At 37.3% G+C, this 25799-nt stretch overlaps 1 protein-coding gene across 3 annotated transcripts in view; it reads right to left on the reverse strand.

Annotated features, from left to right (window-relative positions):
• ATRX (ATRX chromatin remodeler) overlaps nucleotides 1-25799 on the reverse strand; it is a 118964-nt gene that overhangs the window by 49934 nt on the left and 43231 nt on the right. For all 3 annotated transcript variants that reach the window (XM_081336832.1, XM_081336831.1, XM_081336833.1), the window contains 6 exons: nucleotides 24612-24721; nucleotides 22980-23047; nucleotides 18906-21637; nucleotides 9624-9699; nucleotides 3006-3136; nucleotides 2104-2286 (listed from right to left, as the gene is read on the reverse strand). In XM_081336832.1, coding sequence (XP_081192958.1) covers nucleotides 2104-2286; nucleotides 3006-3136; nucleotides 9624-9699; nucleotides 18906-21637; nucleotides 22980-23047; nucleotides 24612-24721 — 3300 coding nt within the window. The remainder of the gene's footprint in view (nucleotides 1-2103; nucleotides 2287-3005; nucleotides 3137-9623; nucleotides 9700-18905; nucleotides 21638-22979; nucleotides 23048-24611; nucleotides 24722-25799) is intronic.

The following is a 25799-nucleotide window of genomic DNA, read 5'->3' on the forward strand; positions in this document are numbered from 1 at the left end:
CGGGGGACTGGAGGCTAAAACATATAGGGAACGGTTGCTGGAATTGGGTATGTCTAGTTTAATGAAGAGAAGGGCGAGGGGTGACATGATAGCAGTGTTCCAATAAGTCAGGGGCTGCCACAAAGAAGAGGGAGTCAAGCTATTCCCCAAAGCATCTGAAGGCAGGACAAGAAGCAACGGATGGAAACTAGTCAAGGAGAGAAGCAACCTAGAACTAAGGAGAAACTTCCTGACAGTTAGAACAATTAACCAGTGGAACAACCTGCCTCCAGAAGCTCTGAATGCTCCAACACTGGAGGTTTTTAAGAAGAGACTGGACAGCCATTTGCCTGAAATGGTATAGGGTTTCCTGCCTGAGCAGGGGATTGGACTAGATGACCTCCAAGGACCCTTCCAACTTTATTATTATTATTGTTGTTATTATTATTACTTATAATGTGCTCTCTACTGTCTTGGCTTATTAAAAGGGCTAAGAAGAAAAAAAAGAATACAACCTTTTATTCTAATAAAAAATAATTAACTAACTTTAGAGATAAAAGGGAAAAGTTGATGATATATTTGATCAGGTATGATCAAATCCTGCCTGAGCAGGGGGTTGGACTAGATGACCTCCAAGGTCCCTTCCAACTTTACGATTATGATTATGATTATGATTATGGAGAAAGCCAGATTCTGCAACATTCTATCTCTGTACCCAACCTCATTACTCTGGCAGTTTTCAAATTCTAGACTCTAGTTTGAAAGATTCCTCCTGCTTTAAAAGATGAACTTCTATAAAACTATTAGCCCACCTCCAGAACAGCCAAATTGGCATAGTCCTTAGGAGAAACTGAACATTCTGGACTTCTTCAGAATATTTTGTTCCTGGAATATTTTTTGCTCACAGGTAGATAAAAGAGAGAATCACTGACTGAAAGGAGTGATACTTTTGATACCCTTCTTACAGAGTTGATTGCCATTAACAATCCCTTCTACGAGTCATTATGGTTTATTTCTTAGTGATGCAGAAAGAGGAAGGCAAGGTCTCAAAAACAGCACAGATTCCAAATGAGGATGTTATGAATTATTAGAAGACTGAGAAGAGGACAAAATATATCTTTGACAGAATCTTTGACACAGGATGATGCCTACTTATGCTTCATGCTGGCTTTGATCAGATTTACTTTTAAAAAAAGCCTCCCTGAGCCGTCTATATATAAATATAACTATTCTGTCTAAACTATTAAGTGTGCAAGTTGGAGCAGCCAAAATGGAATTGGTGTCACCAGACCTGTCAGTTGCAATCTTGCTCATCAGAATTCCCCAAGCCTCTCATCAGCCAGGGCGGGGAAAGCCATAAGGGAGGGGGCTGCAGTTGTCTTCTCAGGGTGCCACCGGTAAGAGATTGCCGGCAGGTAACACCCAGGGATAGGGCCTTCTCAGTGGGGGCGCCTGCCCTTTGGAACCAGCTGCCAGTGGAGCTGAGGACTGCCCCCGACCTCCGTTCATTCCGCCGGGGCCTGAAGACCTGGCTCTTCGAGCTCTCTGGCCCAGGCTGAGGATTAATTTATTTTAATTGGGGTTTTATTTATACAGGGATAAATTTAATCTTTTTTAAACTTGGTTTTTTAACTTTTGTATTTTTGGTTTTTAATTACCCTGTAAACCGCCCTGAGTCCTCCGGGAAAGGGCGGTATATAAATGTAATAAAATAAAAATAAATAAATAAATAAATCTGGACAGGCTGCCCCAAACTCAAATGTTGGCACATGACTATAGGGGCACTGCAATGGCCATAACTTTGAGGACTATCTATCATAACTACCATTTGATCAGTGCCATTGTATCTTCAAATGTTCACTGAACGAATAGTCACGAAGTGAGGACCACATGTAAACTATCCACTTCACATAAGTGTTTTTTTTAATGAAATAGGAAAACAAGGATAAGATTTAGTGACTAAAGAAATTCTAGACATATCCAATGCCTTGGGCATTTAAAGCAGCTGTGAAAAAGTGAGGGGGATTTCATTATGCATCATTAACAGTAAATGTGTAATAAAATAATTAAGCCAACAGAGTTCTTGTTAGTCTGCACACACATCAACATAAACAAACGTAATACCCTTCCTCCTATTTCTGCGTTTAACTTCTTTTGCCTCTTTAGATTTTCCCTTTTTCTCTTCCTGGGACTCTCCGTCACTCATTGTTAATTTGTGTCTTAACAAACGGTGCCTGTATCTAGGCTTCTTGGCCTCTTCAGCATCTGAATCCGAGTCAAAGTCATCTTCTTGTTCATTCTCTCCTGCTGCAGGAAAACAAAAAACATAAGAAAGACTTACATGCACAATTTTTTTAAGCTTATATCAATATCAGATTTATATAAATATAATAACGAATTAACTGCATTATAGCAGTCTCGAGAACAAGCACAAACAAATCATTATTTTTACTAATGTTATTAAATAAGCAAGTTACTTTTAAGTGGTAAAATAGCTTTTTAGTTACCCTTCTACGACCACCTCTCAACCCAGCTGAACATTTGGGCCCCATCCATTCGGGGAGGGATACTCTTAAAAACTAGAAAAATGCTGCTGAGGAGAAGAGGCAACATTGAATCCAAAGATTTAATTTTCAGATAGATAAAAATCCTCAGGGCAAAGTTTAAGTGGCCTATTCAGAACCTGAGGAGTGCCACATGGGTGAGAATGCTGCTCTATCTAGTCCAGCAGTCTGGCCAACCAGTGGCACAAGGAAGCCTGTTCGTTTCCAGGCAGAGAGGCTTCAAAGGCCGTCCCACTGACTCCCATGATTTTTATGAGTTCCTCCAAGCCTTTTATGAAGCCAGCCAAGCTAGTAACCACCCCCACATCTTGGAACTAACCTAATAATGGATTCGCCATCATTTACCATTTAAGGTTTGGCTGGTTATACTTAGAAGCAAATAGTATGTTATTGAGAAACTGTTACAAGGCACATTGATATGAAAATGCGTTAAAAATATTTGTTTTTCTATCAGGTGCTTACCACTGTTATTTATATTTTTTGCTCGCTTTTCTTTCTTTTTCTTCCCATCGCTGGATTCTTCATCAGACGAAGCATCCTCCTCTGAGGAAAGATTGGCTTTGATTTCTTCTAAAAGCATTTTCTTGGCAATTCTTTGAAGTAAAACAAAAAAGGTGTATTCCATTGGGTGTATTCCATTGGTTCACCAATAACAAACAATAAATGATAAATGTAATTATACAACTATATTAAGCAGATCAAGCATTATTAAAATAATTTAACAAGATTAATGGAAGGCCATCAGCGATGGAATTGGTCTATAGCATCAATCTGTCTGTGGAAGCATGAGTTGTTAAACATTTTCAAATTCCATCAACTGATCAGTTTGCTATAGAAGTAGTAGTAGTCCTTGGCTTACAACCATTTGTTTAGGGACTGTTCAAAGTTACAAGTCACTGAAAAAAGTGACATGACCATTTTTCACACTTATGACCACTGCAGCATCCCCATGGCCACGTTATCAATATTCAGACACTTGGCAACTAGCATGCATTCATTACGACAACTGCAGTGTCCCAGAGTCATGGGATCACGTGCTGCGACCTTCTAACAAACAAAATGAACGGGGAAGGTAGATTCACTTAACAATCACGTTACTAACCTAACAAATACAGTGATTCATTTAACAACTGTAGCAAGGAAGATCATAAAAGGGGCAAAATTCACTTAACAACTGTCTTGCTTTACAATGGAAATTTTGGGCTCAATTGTGGTCATAAGTCAAGGACTAGCTATAATTTCTGTGGCTGTTGTTAATACAACCACTGTGCTAACTTCCATTTTCTGCTCCCTTCAGTATTGTGCTAACAATCTTTATACTACAGCAATTTTAGCTGAATATCAGGATCCTGTATCAGGCATATTTCAATATGAAGTATCATTTTAAAGAGAAAGTTTAAAAGCCAGTTCTTGAGTGCTATTTTTTAGAATTGTGCAAGATAACAAACTTGAAGCCGTGGCTAGGAACCTGAAGGAGATTAAGCCCAGTCACATTTTGTGACACACCTTATAATGGACAGACAATTAGTGGTCCATCAACACTGCCCAAAGGAAGCCCCTGTACTCCCTGAGCACTTTCCTGGCTTAAGAGTACTTGCAGACTGTCAACTCCTTTTGTTTTCATCATAGTACAAAAAGCACAAAGACCAGTGGGACCTCTGCAAAGGAATCTCACTTCCCCCTCAAAACAGACGGCAGTAACCCAATAATGATAAAGGCAAACTTTGTCCTTTCCTTCTCATGGGCAGAAGGTACAGAAGACACAGGAAAGACCAATTGCAAAAGCCTTAAATTGAAGGCAACCATACTAGAACCTAAGACTGTGCTGATTGGTCCAAGTGGTACAATTTAAAATAGAAGAAGTCCACCTCATCCTGAGGTGGAATAAATTAATAATAATAATAATAATAATAATAATAATAATAATAATAATAATAATAATAATAACAATAACAATAATAATAATAATGGTGGTGGTAGTAGTAGTAGTAATGTTTTTCAGATTCTTGGCTCACATTCAACACAATAACTAATTTTCAGTGAAAGAAATTAAGAGCAAACTGAGAGGGCTTGTCCATAGTTTTCAAGGTATCTCAGCTGAATGTTTTCCCAGATATATGTAAGTAATAACCGGAGTTGAGAAAAACAGGTGTCTCTCAAAAGCCTATTGAATAAAACTATAGTTTTTGCTAATCTCTGAAATAGTTATGTGTACCCAGTTTCAAATATGCATCTAGATGTTTCTGAATTGGTTGAGTACAGAATCCCCTCACCATACAGACTGGTTTGAAAAACACTCTTGGACTTTCCTCAAGTTTCATCAGTCTTTTTCAGTCTGACGTATTTCTGGACTAAAGAGCAAGATTGGTATCTACCACTGTATTGGTTCCCCTTAATAAAATGAAAAACAAAAAAATGCCAATCTAATATAAATCTTCAGGGAGCACTTTTCTGCAATGAAATTGAATGGTAAGGAGAAATTTAATACAAAAGAAAACAACTATTTAATCACAGCCACCCTTTTTCCAAAGCTGTAGCAACAATATTTCGATTTCTCCAAATAAATGAATTAAACTTGTCAGCAAACTAGAACAGCAGCAAGGCAAATCTGAAGAAACTCTGCTAGCAAGAAACCAAAGGGGTTGCAACAAGGAGAGCTTACTTACTTCAACCTTGACATAGGTCGTGATTCAAAGTTCACCAAACCCTATACAAATAAGCTTTTTCTGATAAAGAATATTTGTAGCTCACGGTTGAAATAAGGGGTTCTTTCTGCTCTCTGAGCTTGGTTGTTTTCTTGCAAACATTTCATTACCCAAACTAGGCAGTATCAGTGCTGTTGAAGTTACCTAGTTTGGGTAATGAAACATCTGCAAGAAAACAACCAAGTTCAGAGAGCACCAAGGGCCCTTTATATGCTTTTTCTCATTGCGTATTTTTGCTGTCCAAATTAACAGTTTTGAGCTTGCCAGTCTACCATGAATAACTTATAAATTTTCCTCAGTCAGATCACAAGATGTGCAGGTATATATTTTTTTTAATTTTAATTCCATTTATATCCCGCCCTTCTCCGAAGACTCAGGGCGGCTTACAAGCTTAGCAGTAGCCTTCATTCTATGTATATGCCTGCTTATTAGGGCTTTCACACACACCCCAAGCGGCATTTTACAAAGTCAGCTTATTTCCCCCAACAATCTGGGTCCTCATTTTACCTACCTCGGAAGGATGGAAGGCTGAGTCAACCTTGAGCCTGGTGGGATGCGAACCTGCACTAATTGCAGGCAGCTGGTGTTACTTAAGGAGGCATTAGCCCACTGCTCCACCAAGGCTCTATATTAATCAGCATGTTAAATGTTATGATGAACAACACAATAATGGTTAGAAATGATTACCTGATATTAAGTAGGTTACCCCGTATCGTTCCCCACCCCCAAATTTAGATTCATTTATAGAATTTTTTTTTTGGTAGACCTGATTCCATGTTTCTGGAATCCTACAATGTATTTTGACCTTGGTTTCTATGGAAAGCAAAGCCAAAGAGAAACAAAAATGTTGACAAAAGCTGAGGTTTTTTTCTGTAACATTTTAATTAAATGTGACAGTTTCAATTTCTGATTAAATTATTGTATTTAGTCTTAACGTACACTTTCCATACGTAGCTTTTATCAAGTGGAACAAAGAAGCAAACCATCTCAAATTATGCTTAGGTTTCAAAACATGTAATATCAAATAGTTGGACTTCCAAAAGGAGACACATATTCTAAGTCATACTGATAGTAAAATGTTTTGGTGTTTCAAATAAAAATCCATGTTAACTGCTGTAAAGACATAATGACATTCAGAAAATGCTAATTAACTAGGAAAGGAGATGCAGATATGGGAATGAACTTCAGAGAAGCTGAACTCTCTATTCATTAAATCTTTATTTAGTAAACACAAATACTATTGACAAATACTAGTGTATTACTCGCGTTTATCATCCAGCCTTCCCATACTGCGATATAAAGAATGTGAAGCATATGCTCCTCACAATATAAACTATTTTAAAATGCCTTTAAATAGCAGCATTATGAATTAGATCCAAAGTACATTAGTCACAACTAATACATTTGATTGATTGTCAATGAAGCTAAATCTTTGCTGACGTTTTCTGGATTCGACCATCTTAAAATTACTGTTCTAATAGCCAAGATGGTAGTTATCTGCAGACCCCATTACCGGAAACTAATACTGCCTTATTTTTCTTCAACAAGATTGTTGGTGACATCATTAACTGTTTATTCAATTTATAGTACTGAGGTGAGAATAGTTTTACTCCTTTCCATTTCTACTGTATCCTGATCTATCACAGTTTCAATGCAAGACTAATTGCATATATATTTGCACAGCCACATATGTATGTTCTATTCCCCCCCCCGGACAATTTTTGATATCAGCTCTGAACATTTATTTATTTATTTATTTTAATTCCATTTATATCCCGCCCTTCTCCGAAGACTCAGGGCGGCTTACAAGCTTAGCAGTACATGGTCTACTGTACCCACAACTGCATGAATCGACACTGTTTATAATAAGGAGAGGTGAGTGTTAAGCAATTTGGAAGGGCATCATGCAGATGGTCAGAGGGAAGAGTCCCAAATCCATGTACATGTTTTCTGAGATGTCTTACCACCTACCATACCAAGTATGTTTACAATTACATATTTGACATACTCTGAGTATGAAAGTAAATTAAAAATATTATATACCCTAATTCAGTTTAGTTGATATAACATGACTAAATAGTGTTAAAATTTGAAATTTCAAAGAATGGTAAGCTGTATATTATGAGGACAATATAAATGACAATAGCTAAATAGGTTCCTATTATATCTTAGTAAAAAAATGTGCTTCTTAAATTAAATGCTTGGACGAGAAACATGTTTTACAAAAATTTATTGCATCCATCAAATACTTCAAAGGCATTGTGCATGAATACACTATCTCTTAATGAACAAAATAACTCCAAACATATTAAAACAGCACTATTTCAAAATTCAGACAAACCAATAATAAACAAATACACGCCACAATGAAAATACAGCACTGTCTGTTATATTAAGACTCACTAAAATATTGCAAATTGGCAAAGTTGATTTTAACATTTTTAACAAGAGGCATGTTAAAATAGTTTCTTCAGAAAAAGAAAGTTGTAAATACAACTGTCTAAACTGTAACAATACTACAGATCTCTAACATCTTTCTTTGGCCTGGCAGAACTGTTTCATCCATTAAAAAAGCAAAGTCAAATTGCAAGCCTAAGCACATTGACTTGAAAGTTTGGATTGATAGATCACAGTGCAACTCCCAATGGCAGATCCCATGTGCAGGCAAAATCAGTTCAGCTTGCAAATGGGAGCAGGGATGATAACCACAGCTGCATTTTTGTGCTGCAAGAGCTGCTCTTCAGTGTGGGATTGAAGATACCACAACAGGAATGAGAAGCAGAAGAGTCTCCATGCCCGGGGGTCTGTGCATACAACTCTTGGGACACTTCTAATATTGGACCAACTACTTAATTGCAGCTTCCTGATTCTGAAGCAAAATGATGTATTTTAATACATGTTAACCAACATACATATTGGTTAAGATTGCTTGTCTATGAACACCAACTCCATGTAAGAGAGGTAGATCAATTTTATTCCTGGATAATACAGTATTCTGGGTTTTTCCCACATTAAAGCAATTCCAGGAATTTTATGAGTAAAATTATATTTGATGATTACAAATACGATTTAAGATATATCTACTAAACACTGTGGATTTTTTGAAAAATCCAGCTATTGATTTTCTATATAATTTTTCTACTAGAAATTAATTTTTTAAACTTAACAATGAAAAAATGAACTCTATTTTGACTTTTTGAAAATCTTAACAGAACGTTTGAACAATTTCCTCATCACTGTTTCTATAGTAATCCCTAAACAAATATTAAAGTTCATTTTCAAACATTTTTAAACATTGTATATGAAAAGCAAGTAATAACCTAGAATAGCAGCATTTTATCTGTACCCAGGTCCACATTGGAGAACAAGTGTTAAAACTCATTTCAGGTACAAAAAAATAGGTTTTGTTTTCCCTAGGTAAAAACCAGTTTACTTAGTAACAAACAATTCTAAGCCCCACAAAGCCAAATGCATATCTATCACTCTGAAACAGTTCCCACAAAGAAACTGCTTGATAACCATCATTAGGCATAAATGCCTTAACAAAAACATGTTGTCAATTCTGTAACAGTGCAATCCTCTGCATATTACCTGTGTTCACTGAGGCTTCATGCCCTGTTAAGTTACTAAAGATTGCAACCGTTCTATTAATTTAAAAAATCCCTTCTATTCCTATTCTTTCCTGATTTACATCAGTTACAGAATTCATGTACCATGAACTTTATAAGGCCTACAAAGCTAAATCCTTAACTACAGTGATATTTTAACATTAAATGTTAAGAAATAAACATGTATGCACATGTTCAATTTAACATGCAACTGTCGTCTAAACAAAGCCAATAAAATTTCAAATGATTAAAGCAATTCAAGTCACTTTGTTATTCCGGATACTGGGAAATGAATTTCTCCAAAAGCATGTTCTACTTCTGGCTAGTTTTGATCAAGTTTTTGTAAGAGCTAATTTATACTCTGGTTGAAAAGGCATTCAAGTGCCATCAAAATGCTATCAATATTGAATAACTGCTCATCTCCCATTCCTGTGGAGAGCTGTAATTATCATTTTTTTAAGAGTGTGTTATACAATTTACACAAAATTCACATTATACATGGAACTTAAAATGGACAGTGCTGCATTTATAACACACCCTATGCAAGGTGTGTGACTTAACACTTAAATCGTATTTTCTTTTCATTTCTGGATTGGGGGGTTTGTTTTCTGGCCTCTCGTTCAAGCTGGCGGGAGGCCTGTGAGCGAGTCTGTACAAGGCAGGCACTTCTGGTTTTTACAACCTGCTTGCTGTTCCGTTGCTCTGGCTTGCGCCCACGCCTAGGGTGTGTTATAATCTTTTTACAGTCCTTACGGATGGAATCATACCTATTCTCAGGATCATCATCGTCATCTTCCTCTTCGTCCATTGGCACAGCTGCAGATTTATGCTCTCCTTCATCTCCTTTAGAAGAAAAAAGGGGGAGATGTATTTGGCACAAAGAGAAAAATGTCTGCTATCACCGCTATGAGATACCATCTCCACTATTTGGGGGATAGATGTGTACAGCCACCCAAATCCCATGCGCTATAGAAGAGATGCTGCATTTCAACCTCGTGAAAAGGAAGAATTATACAGACCTACAACTATCAGAAAGACAATAGGGGATTAGTATCTATAGATCTTACATTTTGGCACTGGTCATTCTATATACTTAGTCCATTCAAACATATGGCAGAGGACTGTCATCCTGTACTAGATTTATTTACTTATTCATTTATTTACTTTATTCATTTATTTATATCCTGCCTTCATTATTTTCAAAATAACTCAAGGCAGTGAACATATCCAACATACTTTTCTCCTATTTTCCTCGCAACAACCCTTTGAAGTGGGCTGGGCTGAGAGAGACTGACCGGCCCAAGGTCAATCTCAGTCTATTCCATAGATTAAAGCAAATATAAATGGAATTAACACCATGTATACCACTTTTCAAAAAAAGCACACTACAAATATAATGAACTATCTGGCTAAAGCTATCTACTCAAGACAATGCACAGAACTCAAATGCACAGTCATCCAATAACTGTTCCTGGTACAATTTGACAAAGAATTCCTAACAAATTCTAAAAAAAATAGACCTCCATAAAATTGGGAGTGCAATTTACTATGGGCATAATACTGCACTTATTCCAACAACATCAAATTTTCTCATTTGCAAATGTTAAATCACCTTTCTCTAGGATGAATTCCTCTCCATCAACTGCATTTAAACAATTTATCAATATCATGATCATTATTTCTAAACCTAGTTAAGGGGTATTGTTAGGCCATTCCTCATCTTTATATGATTTGTTTACAAACTCAAAGGCATTGTAGATAGAAAGCCAGGTTCATCTGCTAGGCAAAAATCAGGGTGAGTCTGGAAGCACCTTTTCCAACAAGAGTTTTGTTAAAAGGCCTAAACCTTCGTGCACTGCAAAGTATTTTATCTCTATCTGATGAAGTGAACTACAGCGCATGAAAACGTGGGCCTTTTAATAAAAAAATATTTGGAAGAGTACTATCAGTAATACTATTCTGATTTTTGGCAAATTCAATGTAGAAGCAATGTAAGAACTATTGAAGTCAAACTCTCATTCTACAAGCCACCCCTTGGATCTAGCTTGGAATGCTGATAGTTGCCCTTGGTACGCAGGGCAAATGTTCCCTGCAGTGTGAAATCTGAAGGAGATTAGTACCAAGACACCACTTAAGTGTTGGGTGTGGCTACTTGATAAGGAATTGGGCAGGAAGCGATACAATACTTAGAGACGGTCAGTCACTGGGATCAATATTATGTTTCTTCTAGTTACAGAAACCTGGGCAACTTCTCAATTTCATGAGCATAGGAAACATTTATGACTTGAAAATTTTAAAAGAACATATTAAAAAATTCTAGTGGTTCTAGTAAAAGCCCCGCTTGTAGCAACTATTATGAGTAAATCTGCACATAGGAAGTCAAATAACATCCAAATGATTCAAATACACAAAGTCTGCCAAAGAAAAAGCAACAAGGCCAAGGAACAAACAGCTGGTCTTTTAAAATGGAGGGCTTTAAAGGTGTTCTCACAATCCAGCCCAAAGCTCAGGGGTTACATTCTTGCCTCCAACGGGGCTAATCCATTGCTCAGGTGTTCTATTTTTCAGTAGACATACCTACGCTTCCTAGTGCTGACTCCACATAAGAGGGAGGACAAATATGGCTTTCTCTTAAGGGTTTTAGAGTCCCCTGTCCTTCATCAGGGTCTCCTGGAGTATCTTGCTACCCACAAGCTCACAATACGTTTTAGAGGTTTTTCTGAAGAGGATTTGGGCAGGGGAGGAAAAGAAGTTATGTCAGAAGCATATCATCTAAAAGCTTCTGCAAAATCAGTCTACACCAGAATCAAAAATCCCAGTGAACTTAAAATTTTAGACCACGAACCACCAAGAGGCTCGAAAAAATGCTGTAGCTCATAAAAGTGTGAAAAAGTATCAGACACTTATTATTTGAATAATAAATCTGTCTCCCCCTTTCAATGTTTAAGAAAAAGTATAGAGGACATTAATACTTTAATTTCTCTTCGATATGTATTTTCCAATGAGAAAAAGTAAGGGCCTGGATTACAGCGATTCTGTCATTTTCCCCTTATAAAAGCCATCTTGCTCCAGCTAATCCAGGACGTTTCTGAGCAGCAGAGCCCTCAGGAACGTCTTGTACCCGCTGGGGGTCAAGCTTAACTTCTCCAACATTAAAATTTGAGCGCATCACTAAATTCTATTGCCTTAAGACTGTGCTATGAAAACACCCTCACAAATGAAATCCCACAGGCTCGGTATTTTTGTGGGCATCTTTTTCTTTGTTTCAACCACATTACTTTCTTTATTCAAAAGGAATTCAAAATTTTAAATCAAGTGAATATGTTGATCTTTTTTAAACCAAAAAACAAACCTAGCTCAAAAGAATTAGTGGAGACAAGATCAAGAAATCTAGTATTTAGATTTATTTATATATTTATTTTATTTATTTAATTGAATATTTAGATATTTAGAACAGAAACAAGGAATTTTTTAGCATGGCATAATCCCTACACTTTTTCAAGTTAATCACAAAGCATACAAAAAGCAACTGGAAAGCATAAGGATATAATTACACTAATTATAAAATATTAAAAGCATTTTTAAAAAGCATATGGCAAATAAAAATATTGTTATTAACTATAAAGAAAAATAAATCAAATTATATCCATTGTTCCCAAATACTGTTAACAGTTATTTGGAATTTAACAGAGATTTTACTTGTCACATGTCATAAAATATGGGTAAACCATTTGTAGCATTTTAAATAACATGTGACAGTTGTATGCTGTTGGTACATTCTTCCTTTAGCAGTACTGTTGTCATATATAAATTAGAAGGACAGCAATTCCTGTTCATTTTTTTTAAAAAAATCCAGTGCTGGGAATGATCATCCTTTAATGCAATGTAAATGTCAATATGACCAGTAAACATGCTATATTTTTGTTAAATAAACTATTAAGATAGTTTGAAGCGGAAGATATACTTGTTGTCTTGCTGGAGTTAAATAAGGTTAATCTAATGGACAACAGCTGATTCTACCTCCGATTAGAATCTAATCGATGTTTAATACTGAAATATAAAAAAGTAATATTTTACTGATTTAAAAGCAGCTTTTGATTTGATCCCCAATCATTATTTAGGATCAAATGTGCTACTATTCTTGTTAATTATAACTTTTCCTTTGAAATACTATCAAACAATGTTAGTTAAAATTAGATTAAAAAAATTATGCCCATCTTATAGCAGTTTCGGTTACTGGAGAAGCCCAGCATAGCTGTTTATTAGCCCCAATGCATTAAATATAAATAATTAAAAATGTTAATTAAAATGGGCATGTCATTATAAAAGTGCTTCTTCTTTGGCTATACAAATTTTGACTGCAATTGTTAGATTACGTTTTCCTAAAGGTACTTCTCATAGTATTACTTTAGCTAACCTCCTGCTTAATTAATAGCCTGTTTCTCCCCCAATGATATTAGAGATGGCATGCATAAAGTCAAATATTTTAACCAAGAGTTACTGAATATTATTTTAATAATTTAGTAGGGTAAACGTATCAATTAATATTGAGTGATAATTTATCAATCTATGGTTAATAAAAAGTACAAACTAGATATGTTCATTATCAAAATCAGGCAGTAATTAAGATTCCAGGAACTGAGTGAATATTATGATCCTATAGCAGTTTTATATTTAAAAATGATTGTTTTTCTGCTGTCAATGGACCAAAGCATCTATTTTTGTAACAGCAACAATACTATACAAATGATGGGAAAACTGAGATAGCCAAGAGTAATATCTTTCTTCTTTTTTAGCCACTAACAAAAAGTAGTCCTAGTGAAGTTCACTACTAGAATATTTTCCAATAAAAAACATTAAACTTAACAGTCCAGTTGGGTAATTAAGACAAAAGTAATGGAATCATTACCCAAGCAGCTCCAGCCTAACAAAGCCAAGCAAGATTATTGTTTGGCAAACCTAGAAAGAAAAGGAAGATTAAGGAAACTCGCTTGGTTTTGCTGCTGTAATCAAATCTGGCCAAAGAAAAAAGTGACAGAGCTGAGACAGATACTGTTGTAATCAACACTACAGAGGTAAAAAAAAATGCTCTGTAGGCATTTAGAAAGTCAATAAAATAAGTCACAAGTGATAATTACTTGGCTCAGAGGAAACAGGTTTTAATTCTGAGGGGTCTCCCTAAAATCATAAGAAACTATGGAGCAGCACTGAAAATATTTGATAGCTACAGAGTGAGTTTGGTATATAGTATATAAAGTGCTAAAGCTTGTAGACAGCCAGCAAATCCATTAGTACAATAAGTGAGGAACAGTGGGACAAAACACCATGCTATTAAGAATGGTTTACTTATTCTAAACTTGATTACAGAAACCATGTTCACTGACCAGACTCAGAAACGCTTGTAATAGAAAATGAACTAAAAGGCACTAATTTTAGTTGACTAAAATTAACTATAAGCCTTGGAGTTATAGAAAAAGAATTAGCATAAAGCATAATACTATTTCGCCTTTCTTATGATTTTGGCAAATATTCATTGAGATCGTTTACTTTTTTCAAAGCATTTAAAAAGTAAATGAGCAGAGATAAAAAACAGAGGGCTTTCCTGTGAATTGCCCTGATTGCCACATCTAACTTGGAAGAAATCTATTACAAATGATCCTTCATGGTTATAACTTAAGGAATTTTATACTGCACTTTTTCTTCTTGATGAGGACTGACTTCACAATTTAAGTAAATTCAAATAAATCTTCATGTGACTGGTACTCTGTGCTTCTACACAGAAATTATTTTAGCTCTTTGGCATCAACTCAACTTGCCATGTTAGGAGAAACGCTGCCTGTAACCCCAAGAACACCATCCCCACCGTCAAACATGGAGGTGGGAACATTATGCTTTGAGGATGTTTTTCTGCTAAACTAACAGGACAACCTCACCGTATCAAAGGGACGACGGACGGGGCCATGTACCATCAAATCTTGGGTGAGCACCACCTTCCCTCAGCCAGGGCATTGAAAATGGGTCGTGGATGGGTATTCCAGCATGACAATGACCCACAACACATGGCCAAGGCAACAAAGGACTGGCTCAAGGAGAAGCACATTAAGGTCCTGGAGTGGCCTAGCCAGTCTCCAGACCTTAATCCCATAGAAAATCTGTGGAAGGAGCTGCAGGTTCGAGCTGCCAAACATCAACCTCGAAAACTTCATGACTTGGAGAGGATCTGCAGTGGGACAAAATCCCTCCTGAGATGTGTGCAAACCTGGTGGCCAACTACAAGCAAAGTCTGACCTCTGTGATTGCCAACAAGGGTTTTGCCACCAAGTACTAAGTCATGTTTTGTGAAGGGGTCAAATACTTCTTTCACTCATTAAAATGCAAACCAATTGATAACTTTTTTGAAATGCGTTTTTCTGGATTTTTTTGTTGTTATTCTGTCTCTCACTGTTACGATAAACCTACCATTAAAATTACAGACTGATCATTTCTTTGTCAGTGGGCAAACATACAAAATCAGCAGGGCATCAAACAATTTTTCCCATCACTGTATTCTATCCCAATAGATGCAGCTCCTACTGAGGTCGGATAATAGCAAAGTTTCCAAGGGAATTGCTTACAAACACTACCACAAAATTCTTCAACAGAAGTAACACCTATTCAAATCCACTGCCCCAATTCTCAAGAAATCTTACTGAACGCTAAAGCAGTCCGTTTCAATATTTATTCAGCGTCTTGCAGTGCACTGTTCACCAATTTTAGAACAGGATGTGTTCTTACAAAATTAAGTTGCTGCAATATATAGCATCACTGCACAGCAGATGATACAACAGTCATTAGTCTCAAGACAATGATAAGTCTGCGTACAGACAGGAGGTTGAACTGGCCCTGTGGTGCAACCAGAACCACCTGGAGCTGAATACACTTAAAATTACCACCTCTTACAATATTAGACAACACAGTATCAACAGTAGAGACCTTCATGTTTCTGGGTTGCATAATCTCCCAGGACCTGAAATGGACACCTACCATTAGAACCATGATTAAAAAGGCACAACAAAGAATGGTCTTCCCGTGTCAACTCAGAAAGCTGAGACTACTCAAGGAGCTGCTGAAACAGTTTTACAAAGGAATTACTGAATCTGGCTTCTGTACTTCTACAACTATCTGGTTTGGCACTAGAACCAAACAGGACAGATAGACTTCAATGGATAGTTAGGACTGCAGAAAATACAACTGCAACCAGCCTGCTTTCCACTGAGGACCTGTACACTGCATGAACCAGAAAGGGGGCTGAGAAGGTATCTACTGACATCCTGGACATAAACCGTTTCAACTTCTACCCTCAGGATGCCACTACAGGGCACTGCATGCCAAAACAAGACGACACAGGGACAGACCTTCCCTCGTGCCATCACTCTGCTCAACACCTAATTCCCACAGCACTATCCTATGTCTAAAGATATTTAGCCATGTAGTAGGGTTGTATTATTATTATTAACCTTCTCATCTTTCCTTTTACCTGCTACTATTAGTATCTTAATATTATTTTGTTTGTATGTACACTGAAAGCTTATGCACAGGAGACAGTCTTTGTGTGCCCAATCAAACGTGGCCAATAGAGATTTCTATCTGGAGAGTGGGTTTTATAGGACCATTCTATAACTGTTTCCCAATGTGATACACATGTAACTGTATTTTTCCCTTTTTGTCATATTAAAACCTTCAGTTTCCTACTATACAATCCTAGTTTTTATTAAGAAAATGCAAGCCAATTTAGCATTTGAGGGTTTGCTCGTTTTCTTCCATTCAATTGTGTCTAGTTCTGGGAGACTGCCTCGACAGGTCCCTGCTGTTTTCTTGGCAAGGTTTTCCAGAAGTGGCTTGTCGTTACCTCCTTCCTAGGGCTGAGTGAGTGGCTCAAGGTCAACCAGCCACCTTTGTGTCTAAGGGGGGAGCGGAGCACAATGTTGCCAAAGTTCTAGCCTGATGTCCTAACTGCTACATCAAACTGTTTCTCTAAATATGTTACTGTGTTTTAAACAAACCAACCTTGAACAAATAGTGAATTTTGAAATACTTGAGCATCTTAAGTTCAAAACTGTAATATGGTGATAGCCTTTACAGATTTTGTACAGCTCTTGTACAGCTTTCAGAGCTTGTCCTCCAGCCTCCGGCCTGTTTTGATCCATTTAGCACCAAACTGATTTACAAAATGCGCTTCTAAAAGCTGTCTGGATGACTAGCGACTTAAATGCCTTTAAAATAACCTATAGTTGTAAGTTTCTGGTAGGATGAGCAATAAAAATAATCATTATTGTTCACACTATAACAAATTACTAGCCCTTATATTAAATAATCAGGATATACACGTTAATGTTAGAATATTCATTCTGCCTGAGGCCCAGCATTCACATCAGTGAGAAGGGTCTAATATAAGGTTTTAAGAGAGATTTCGCCACTGAGAGCTATGCAATTATGGAATTTCTTCCCTTACAACTTAATAAATGGACCTGAAATCTAGATTTCTCTATAGTCTGCATTTCAATTTTAAAGGACATCTACATTAGAATAAAATTTGGGCGACGTGAACTAAATTTACTGTAGCATGTAATCTTACTCAGTGATTTTTATCCTGACCTGTTTTTTGATATTCATGTTTAATTTAGAATTTAACATCACCTTCTAAAACTTTTAAATGATGTACTATATTTAGTCATTCATAATTAACTAATGATATATTGGAAAACAAATCTGCATATTTTAAGTCCATTTTTTTCTTCAACTGTTAACTTTATTAACTTTTCGTTTTTAAACCTCCTTTAAAATGCCCAATACAAACGTTTTAAGTGCTTGTATGTGTATGCGTTGTCATTATGTGTACACCTGTGCACTTGAGGTGCAGTGGCTCAGTGGTTCGACACTGAGCTTGCCAGCTGGGGAGCTGACAACTCGGGCTCCAGACCCGAGTGCCGTGCAACAGGGTGAACTCCCCTTCTTTGCCCCAGCTCCTGCCCACCCAGCAGTTCGAAGGCATGCAAATGCGAGTAGATTAATAGGTACCACTTTGGTGGGAAAGTAAAAGCATTTCATGTGTGTGTGTCTGTGTGTATCCTCCCTCCTCCCAGAGGAAGAATAAGTAGCCCTATGCTGTGGCATTCCATTGTCAACTGGCTCTGAAATTTTGCCTTAAACGCACTTGTCTCCATGTGCATGCCATTATGTGCTTCATTTATAGAAAATCTAACCAACTTTTCATGAAAGGTACTCTTAAATTGTGACATAACTATAGCTTTATACCTGGTTGTTTTAAATGTTGTTTTGCAACTGCTGAATAATTTTATATTTTCATTGTAGCCTTGAGCAATTTTGGGAAGAAAGACATTAAAAACTCTGAACCAATGTCTCTACCAATAAACTGAATCATTTCTCATAGTTACGCAACTTCATGTAGTATAAATAGTCTATTCTAAGCAACACAACTGTTACTAGACTTTGCTTCAGCCAATGAGCTATGAGTATCTTTCATTTTTCTTTCTCCTTTTTTATGATGGTAGATATACATTAAGGCAAAGTTTAGCAGAAAACAGAAACATTGAAAGAGAAAAGACAAAGCAACTGTGAAATAGCATTGTTCGGGGGTGAATTTTCTCACCCTGGTTCCTCCATGTACCTAAATGTATCTACCCGTGTACCTAAATTACAGCTTTCAGAATTTCTAGTCAGCAATGTTAGTGGCTTACTAAAAACGCTAGAAACTTTAAATTTAAATGCAATTATATTTTGAACAGTTCATTCTCCTAAGGAAAAAAGGGCTTCCAGGAGGCACCTGCTTAACCATTATACTGAATTTCTTCTTTTTAACAGTCGTATCAACAAGACCAGCAATTCAGCACTGATCCAAATAACATTCTTGAAACCTAAATGCAAAGCACCCTCAAAATGAAAATCTTCCAAGAAATTAGTAAAATGTATGGAATAGGCTCAAAAATGTATAGATACTTTTTTGTCTAAAGAAATAATTAACAAAGGTTTAGATTTAATTATTTGCACACCTGAAGACTGAAAAAATCCCAGTTTTCTATCCACCAACAAACTTTCCGTGACTGGCTTTATTTTCTGCTCATCACTGCTTTCCTCGTCTGCTGAATTCAAATTTTCATTTTCAGCTTCGTTTGATGACGATGAGGTGGCCGCACTGACAGAGGCGTCCTTGGCTTTTTTAAGCTCAGTTTTCCCTGTTTCTTTACGGCCAGATCTGCTACTTCCCTTCTTGGCTGTCCCTCTCTTTTTGTTCTTTTTCTCCTCATAGAAGTCTTCATCAGAAGAAGACAGTAACTCGCCTCTTGGTTTTTTTGAATTCCTCCTTTTAGGGCTTTTCTTTTTGTCTTTAGCCTTCTCTCCCTTTTTATTTAAATTGTCTTCCAAAGGGTCACAGCCCACTTTGTTTGAGGGAGACTTCTCAGCGTCTGAAACATTATCTTGGAGTTTCTTAGAGCTTCTCTCTCTTAAGTTCCTTCCTGTTTTTCCTTCAGGTGTTTTTGGGTTTCTACTGAGACTTCCGGAAGCACTGCAGCTTTCTTTGCCAGGAGGCGGCATCTCAATTTCAGAACAGGAATCGCTTTGCCTCCTTTCAGAGGTCTTTCTCTCATTTATGCTTCCTTTCTCTGTTTTGGTTTTCTTCGTCTCATCTGAGGACTCGCTACTTTGGTCTTGCTTTGGGGACCGTCCTGCATCGTCAGAAGGTAAGCCCCGTAATTTCCCCCATAGTTTGCCTTGCTGGCCTGAAGGGCTGCTGTTGTCTTTTCTCGATGAAACATTCTGTTTTCCTTTCGAGGAGCTCTCATTGAAATCTTGCACTTGCTTTTCTTCAACAGATGCCTCTTTACCGGGTGTGTCTGCCAGAGAACCACTTGCCTTCTCCGTATTTGAAATTAAAAATTCTTCATCAACTTCACTGGGCAACTGATTTTGCTGCTTCTGGTTTGATTCTCTCGTTTCTTTCTCAGGCAATTTCTCTTCCACAGAAACGTAATTTTCTCTCTTTGGAGTTTCTTTTGTTGTTTTCCTTGTTTGCTCTGTTTTCTTTGTATTTTCTCTTTCCAATTCAGAATCATTATTAGAAGAATCTGAACAGTGCTGACGTTTCTTTTTAGCAGCACCTAAATCTTTATTTGAATTACCTTTCTTAGCATCAAAATCTGAACCAGAGCTAGAACTTTTCCTTTTTCGTTTTCCATTCTCCTCCTTCACTGTTCGCTTCTTTAATGTATTTAGCACATCCTTGGGTATTTCACTGCTGCTATCAAGGTCTGAAGAATTATGGCTCATCATGGCTACCTCTTGGAGAACAGCAGGTATTTCGTCAGAATCAGAACTCTGGTCTATAGTAAGCGCTTTGCTTGACTGAGGACTACAAACAGTGCCACTCGGAGAACTCGGCTTATCTTTTTTCCTTTTGGGCTGTGGAGTTTTTCTGCCATAGTTTTCACCATATGGTTCATTGCTATCTTCTTCGGAATTAGAAGTTAAGGTATTTATGTCTGTTGGACGCCTTAAAGGTGTAGTTTTAACTCGTGGAGACCTTCTAAGATCATGATCTTCTACCTGTGGAAAGAAATCTTTTTCTGGTATACATTGAGTACTACAATTTTCTTTTCCATCTTCTTTGTCCTCTCCCTTTTCCAGTTTCTCATCTGGATCCTCAGGTTTTACAGGAGAACAAGAGAGGGAAACTGGTGTCAATTTTACAACCAATTCCTTCTTTACTTTGGGAGAATGTATCAACTTAGTCCCACCTTTACTATCTTTAGATTTATTAGTATTTACTGAACCATGTTCTGTTCTGTTTACAATACTCTGTACACCTGCTTTCTGCACGTCCATACAGTATTCAAAAATATCCTCAGGAACAGATGAGGGAACAGAAACAATATCCATATCTGTTGCTTCAGTGTTATTAGGGTTATATTGAAGCTCTTCACTTTTGCCAGACTTTTTATCTTTACAGTTCATTTTTTTGTTTCCCGTCCGTTCTGTTACTGGCACACTCTGATCATTGGAAGGCTCATTAATTTCTGATACAATCTTAGTTTCTTTGAATTCTTTTCCTTCTGTTCTTTTCATTTCACTATTACTCATTTTAATTTCTGTTTCTTTCTCTTTGGTATGTTTCTGTTTGAATTTAGCGCCCAGATTTTGAATCTCCAGATTCAGACCTTCCTCCAATGCTGCATGAGTCTTTTTTATGTCATTTAATACAGATTTAAAAGCCTTCAGCTGACGTATATGTACTGTTCTGTTTATTTCAGAATTTTCAGTTGCCTCCTTGAGAAACTTTACAAAACTAGCATTCATGTTAGTTGTGGTTTCAACAAGCTTTTTTGTTTTTTTCAACAATACTTTTGGCACCATTAATGCTTTATAAGAATAAGTGAGAGCACCAGAATATGGATGATCTAATTTCTTTTCTTCTCCATTACAATTTGAACTATTTTTCTTTGAAGAATATTTAAGGGAATGATCATATATTTTACTTTTATCACTGTCAACTCTGATTCTCTTCTTATTTTGCTGTAATAATTGTTCCAAATTTTCAAATACACTATCACAAGCAGTGACCAAGTCCAGCAAAGGTTCTGGTTGACAGATATAGCAATGCCATTGATTATTTTCATCCATTATGGTTGACAGCTCCTTTCGGCCTAAATTGCGCAATATACATTTTTTGCAGAATGCGTTATGGCAAAAGTCACAGCAAATTAAGTTTCCACCTTCAGCACACCATCTGAAATTAAAGTTTTAACATTTTTAAAACATGCTCCCATGAACAAATGATAGAAGTTTTTCATTAATATTCAATAAGACTGGGATACAAGGAGCTATATTATTTTCAAGATAAAGTCTATTTCCATTTTCTATTATAGGAAAACAAGCCAAATTAGCATTAATCCAGATACCCTAGAGCAGGGCTTTTCAACCAGTGGTATGGGTACCACCTGTGGTACACTGGCACCTGGCAGGTGGTACGTGACAATCCTAGAGAAGTGGTAGCAGGGGAAGGGAATGAGCTGAACTGGTGGCAGCACCACACAAGCCTGAGCAAGAGACGGCTGGAACTGCAGGGCTGTCAGAGCTCAGCGGAAGCACCAGGATCAGCGCCAGGCTCCAGCTGGAGCTCGGCGCTGATCCCGGCGCTTCTGCTGAGCCTAGAAGAAGCGCTGATCAGCTGGAATGTTGCAGCATCTCCAGGATCTTGTGGTTTACATTTAGATGCTTGGCATCTATTTATGAGGGTCACGGTGTCCCAGGGTCATATGAAGTGACCAAAACCTGCTGCAACCACCCAGTAGACAGGGGAAATAAAAACCAAACACCCCCCAACCCCCACTCCTCAAAAGAAATGCTCACAACAATGAAAACCTCGGACAGGAGGAAGAGGGCCGCCTGGCGGGCAGGCGTCTTGCTCGGCTGCGGCTTGGGGGGAACTTTTTCAGTGCCACTGTAGCTTTGAACAGTCACTAAGCGAACTGCTGTAAATCGAGGACTACCTGTACTTCATCCCTTTTTTCCTTTTTTTTTTGGTCATCAAGTTTTTGACACCTTGCTAGGCGACTGGTGGTACTCGGATGTTGCCATATCCTAAAAGTGGTACAGTGGGTGAAAAGGTTGAAAAGCCCTGCCCTAGAGACTGAAAATTCAGAGCTGTTCTCAAAGGATGAGTTCAATGGGACGGATGCACTTGTCTCACGCTATAAAAGGCTTGGCATCCCGTAACTCATTAATCACCCTTCAATTGTTCTCCAGTTACTTCTGATCTAAATGCAAGTAAATCATACAGATTATAAAAATAAAAGGCAAGGTGAATGAGGTGAACTATTTCTCCTATTTAAAGATCAATTAACAACTTTTGTAGGAACATGCTTTCACTAACTCTAATACATCAAATCCATATAGGCATATTAAACAAACCTTTAATATTGACAAAACCCTATGGGGCTAAATAATTAGTTGCATTATTCTCCAAAAGAAGATAAAGCAATCTACTTTCTGATCACTTTAAACAATGCGAGATAACTTCTATTCAGTTTATCAGGTTAAATTAAATGACGGCACTTTTATACACTTACCTACACTGTTCATCCATTCCATCTGCATCACGGCTGATATCATCACTCATATAATATTTGAAGCAAGTCTATAAAAAAACATTTTTTTTCAGAAAGCTTGAGTTGCTGGGTTATATTGCTTAACACCGTTATTACTTATCTATAAACAAATTTGCTTTTTTAGGACACTGAGAGGTCTTTTTTTTATTTTATCCTTGCAAATACACAAATTTTGCTCCAAAGTAATTTACAATATTATTTCTCCACTAACACTAGGCAGAACCTAGCTGAAACTGAGTCAACTTTTTTATTTATGAAATGTATACACTGCTTCAGTCAAATTGGTCTCTACAAACTTCACATCCCCATCCTGCCATACTACATATAGTATGTACCAAAGTTATGTTCCAAAGACAATTTATTATTTAAAATTACATTAAATGTTTGAATTATCATTTTCTTCATTTATTTATTTGATGCATGACCTTTGAACATGCCTAAATGCAGAAGACCTTGCTTAGTGGCTGCTTTGGGCAACAACTGTGTGAAAAAGTAACTTTGTGACTAATGTTCACATTTATGACTTTCATACATCTCTGTGTCTCTCAGTCATGTGTTTGCCATTACAGTTAGTTAGTACAGTCAAATTGTCTTATGCCTGTTCCATTTTTTTTCTTTTTCTCCCTTGCAATCTCTCCCTGGGTTGCTTTTCTCTGCAGTGTAGCATTTCCCCAAAAAGAGCAATGCGAGTTAAGAAGTTCAGCTCTGTGATCTTAATTAACCGACAGCTGCTACCTGTAACTGAGAAGACTTTGTTTCCTTCCTAACCAGCTTAGGGTTGGAGCCCCAAGCACACTATGCAAATAGCCAGCACCAGCGCATTGCTTTCAGTGTTTGCTCCCCACTGTGTTCCTGCTTAATCTCTTGTAATCTCCAATTAATGTAAATACAAACATTAATTCCCTTCTTGCTAATTATCCCAATGCCAAGCTTTCTAAAGGCAGGGGAGTGAGAAAAAAGTGCTAAAAGATTTGCCCTTTAATCTCGCTTCTTTGTGAATTGAGCCCCAGAAACACAGACCACTGTTGGACCTCACCTAGCTGTTTGGCATCATATCCTTCTGATGCTGCAAATCAAAGGAAAGCTAAAGTAAAACCATAAGCACAATCAGTCATGTGATTTTCAGTGACTGTGTCACTTAGCAACCGACCTACTGGTCCTAATTATGGTTGCTAAACAAAGACTACCTGTATAGAAACATTTTCTCTGACAAAATTTAAAAGTAATAAAGCATATTGTGATTGGCCTATAGGCCCTGACTCTGGGTACGTGGGTTCTCCCTTTCTGGACGCATCAGGTCTCTTTTGACATGAGATGGAAAGAACTTCAGTAACTGTTTAGATGCTGCATCAATTATTAATATTTTCTTGCTTCAAAAACATTTTTGTCTTATTCCAAAATCCGTATTTTCATGACACAAGTTTAAAGAGATGATGCTTTTTTATAGACCGCAGAAGACAAAAATCAGTGCATGAGTGCATACAAGCACAAAATGGATTTCATCGATAAATGTATCTTCACCCTATTGATACATTCATGAGAATGCTGGTACACAGAAAGAAATAGAAAGAGAATATAGATATAGATATATACCTTACATATAAGAACCTTCAATGTAGGATGTCTGTAGATAGAATCTTTTTGAAAATGATTCACCTGCTGACCACAAGCTGTACAGCTAACAATTCCATGAAGGCCTTCCTCTACCAGAGGGAGAGGGGAGGGAGGGAGGGAGGGAGGGAGGGAGGGAGAGAGGAGAGAGAGAGAGAGAGAGAGAGGAGAATGTATTAGAAACTCTTCATTTTTTTCCTGTAAAATATTATTTTAACACATTTTATCCAGTATAATTTGAAAAGAGATTCCTCATGGCACAATTTGTGACATATTATCAAGCACATATGGAAGGCCCTGAATTGGAGGTTAATATAAGGCATGTAGAAAAATACTATTAAACAAATAAATTATTACAAGATAGAAAATATTAGCTTCCATTTCAAGACATTCACCTACACAAATTAATTTTAGTTATAATTCAGTATCATAATATGAATACGATTTCTAAGTAGATAACTGTATCTTTTTATTTATTGATTTAATTTAATTTAATTTAATTTAATTTAATTTAATTTAATTATTTAATTTAATTTCTATACCACCCTTCTCCCGAAGGACTCAGGGCAGTGTACAGGGCAATAAAATGCAATAAAAATACAATATACAAAAGTTAAGATAAGAATTAAATAGAAAAGCCCAATTGCAATAAAATTAATTAAAATTACAATTAAAATTAAAATACCCCAAACCCATCAGACCAGGCCGGCTTGTTCAAATAGGTGAGTTTTCAAGTCACGGCGGAAAGAGCGAAGGTCAGGAGCCGTCTGGAGCTCAACCGGTAAATGATTCCAAAGGTCTGGCGCGCCCACAGAGAACGCCCTCCCCCTGGGGGCCACCAGCCAACACTCTCTGACCGGTGGCACCCTGAGGAGACCCTCTCTGTGGGAGTGCACTGGACGAAGGGAAGTTGACGCCGGCAGCAGGTGCTCCGGTAAGTAATCCGGACCTATGCCATTTAGGGCTTTATAGGTCATCACCAGCACCTTGAATCTCACCCGGAGGGCAACTGGAAGCCAATGCAGCTCGCGGAGTAGAGGTGTTAAATGGGAGTATCGGGAGACCCCCAACACAACTCGCGCAGATGCATTCTGCACCAGTTGAAGCCTCCGAGTGGTCCTCAAGGGCAGCCCCATGTACAGAGCATTGCAGTAGTCTAAACGAGAGGTC

The sequence above is a fragment of the Vipera berus genome, assembly GCF_964194415.1.
Source record: "Vipera berus genome assembly, chromosome: 11".
NCBI classification, from domain to species: Eukaryota; Metazoa; Chordata; class Lepidosauria; order Squamata; family Viperidae; genus Vipera; species Vipera berus.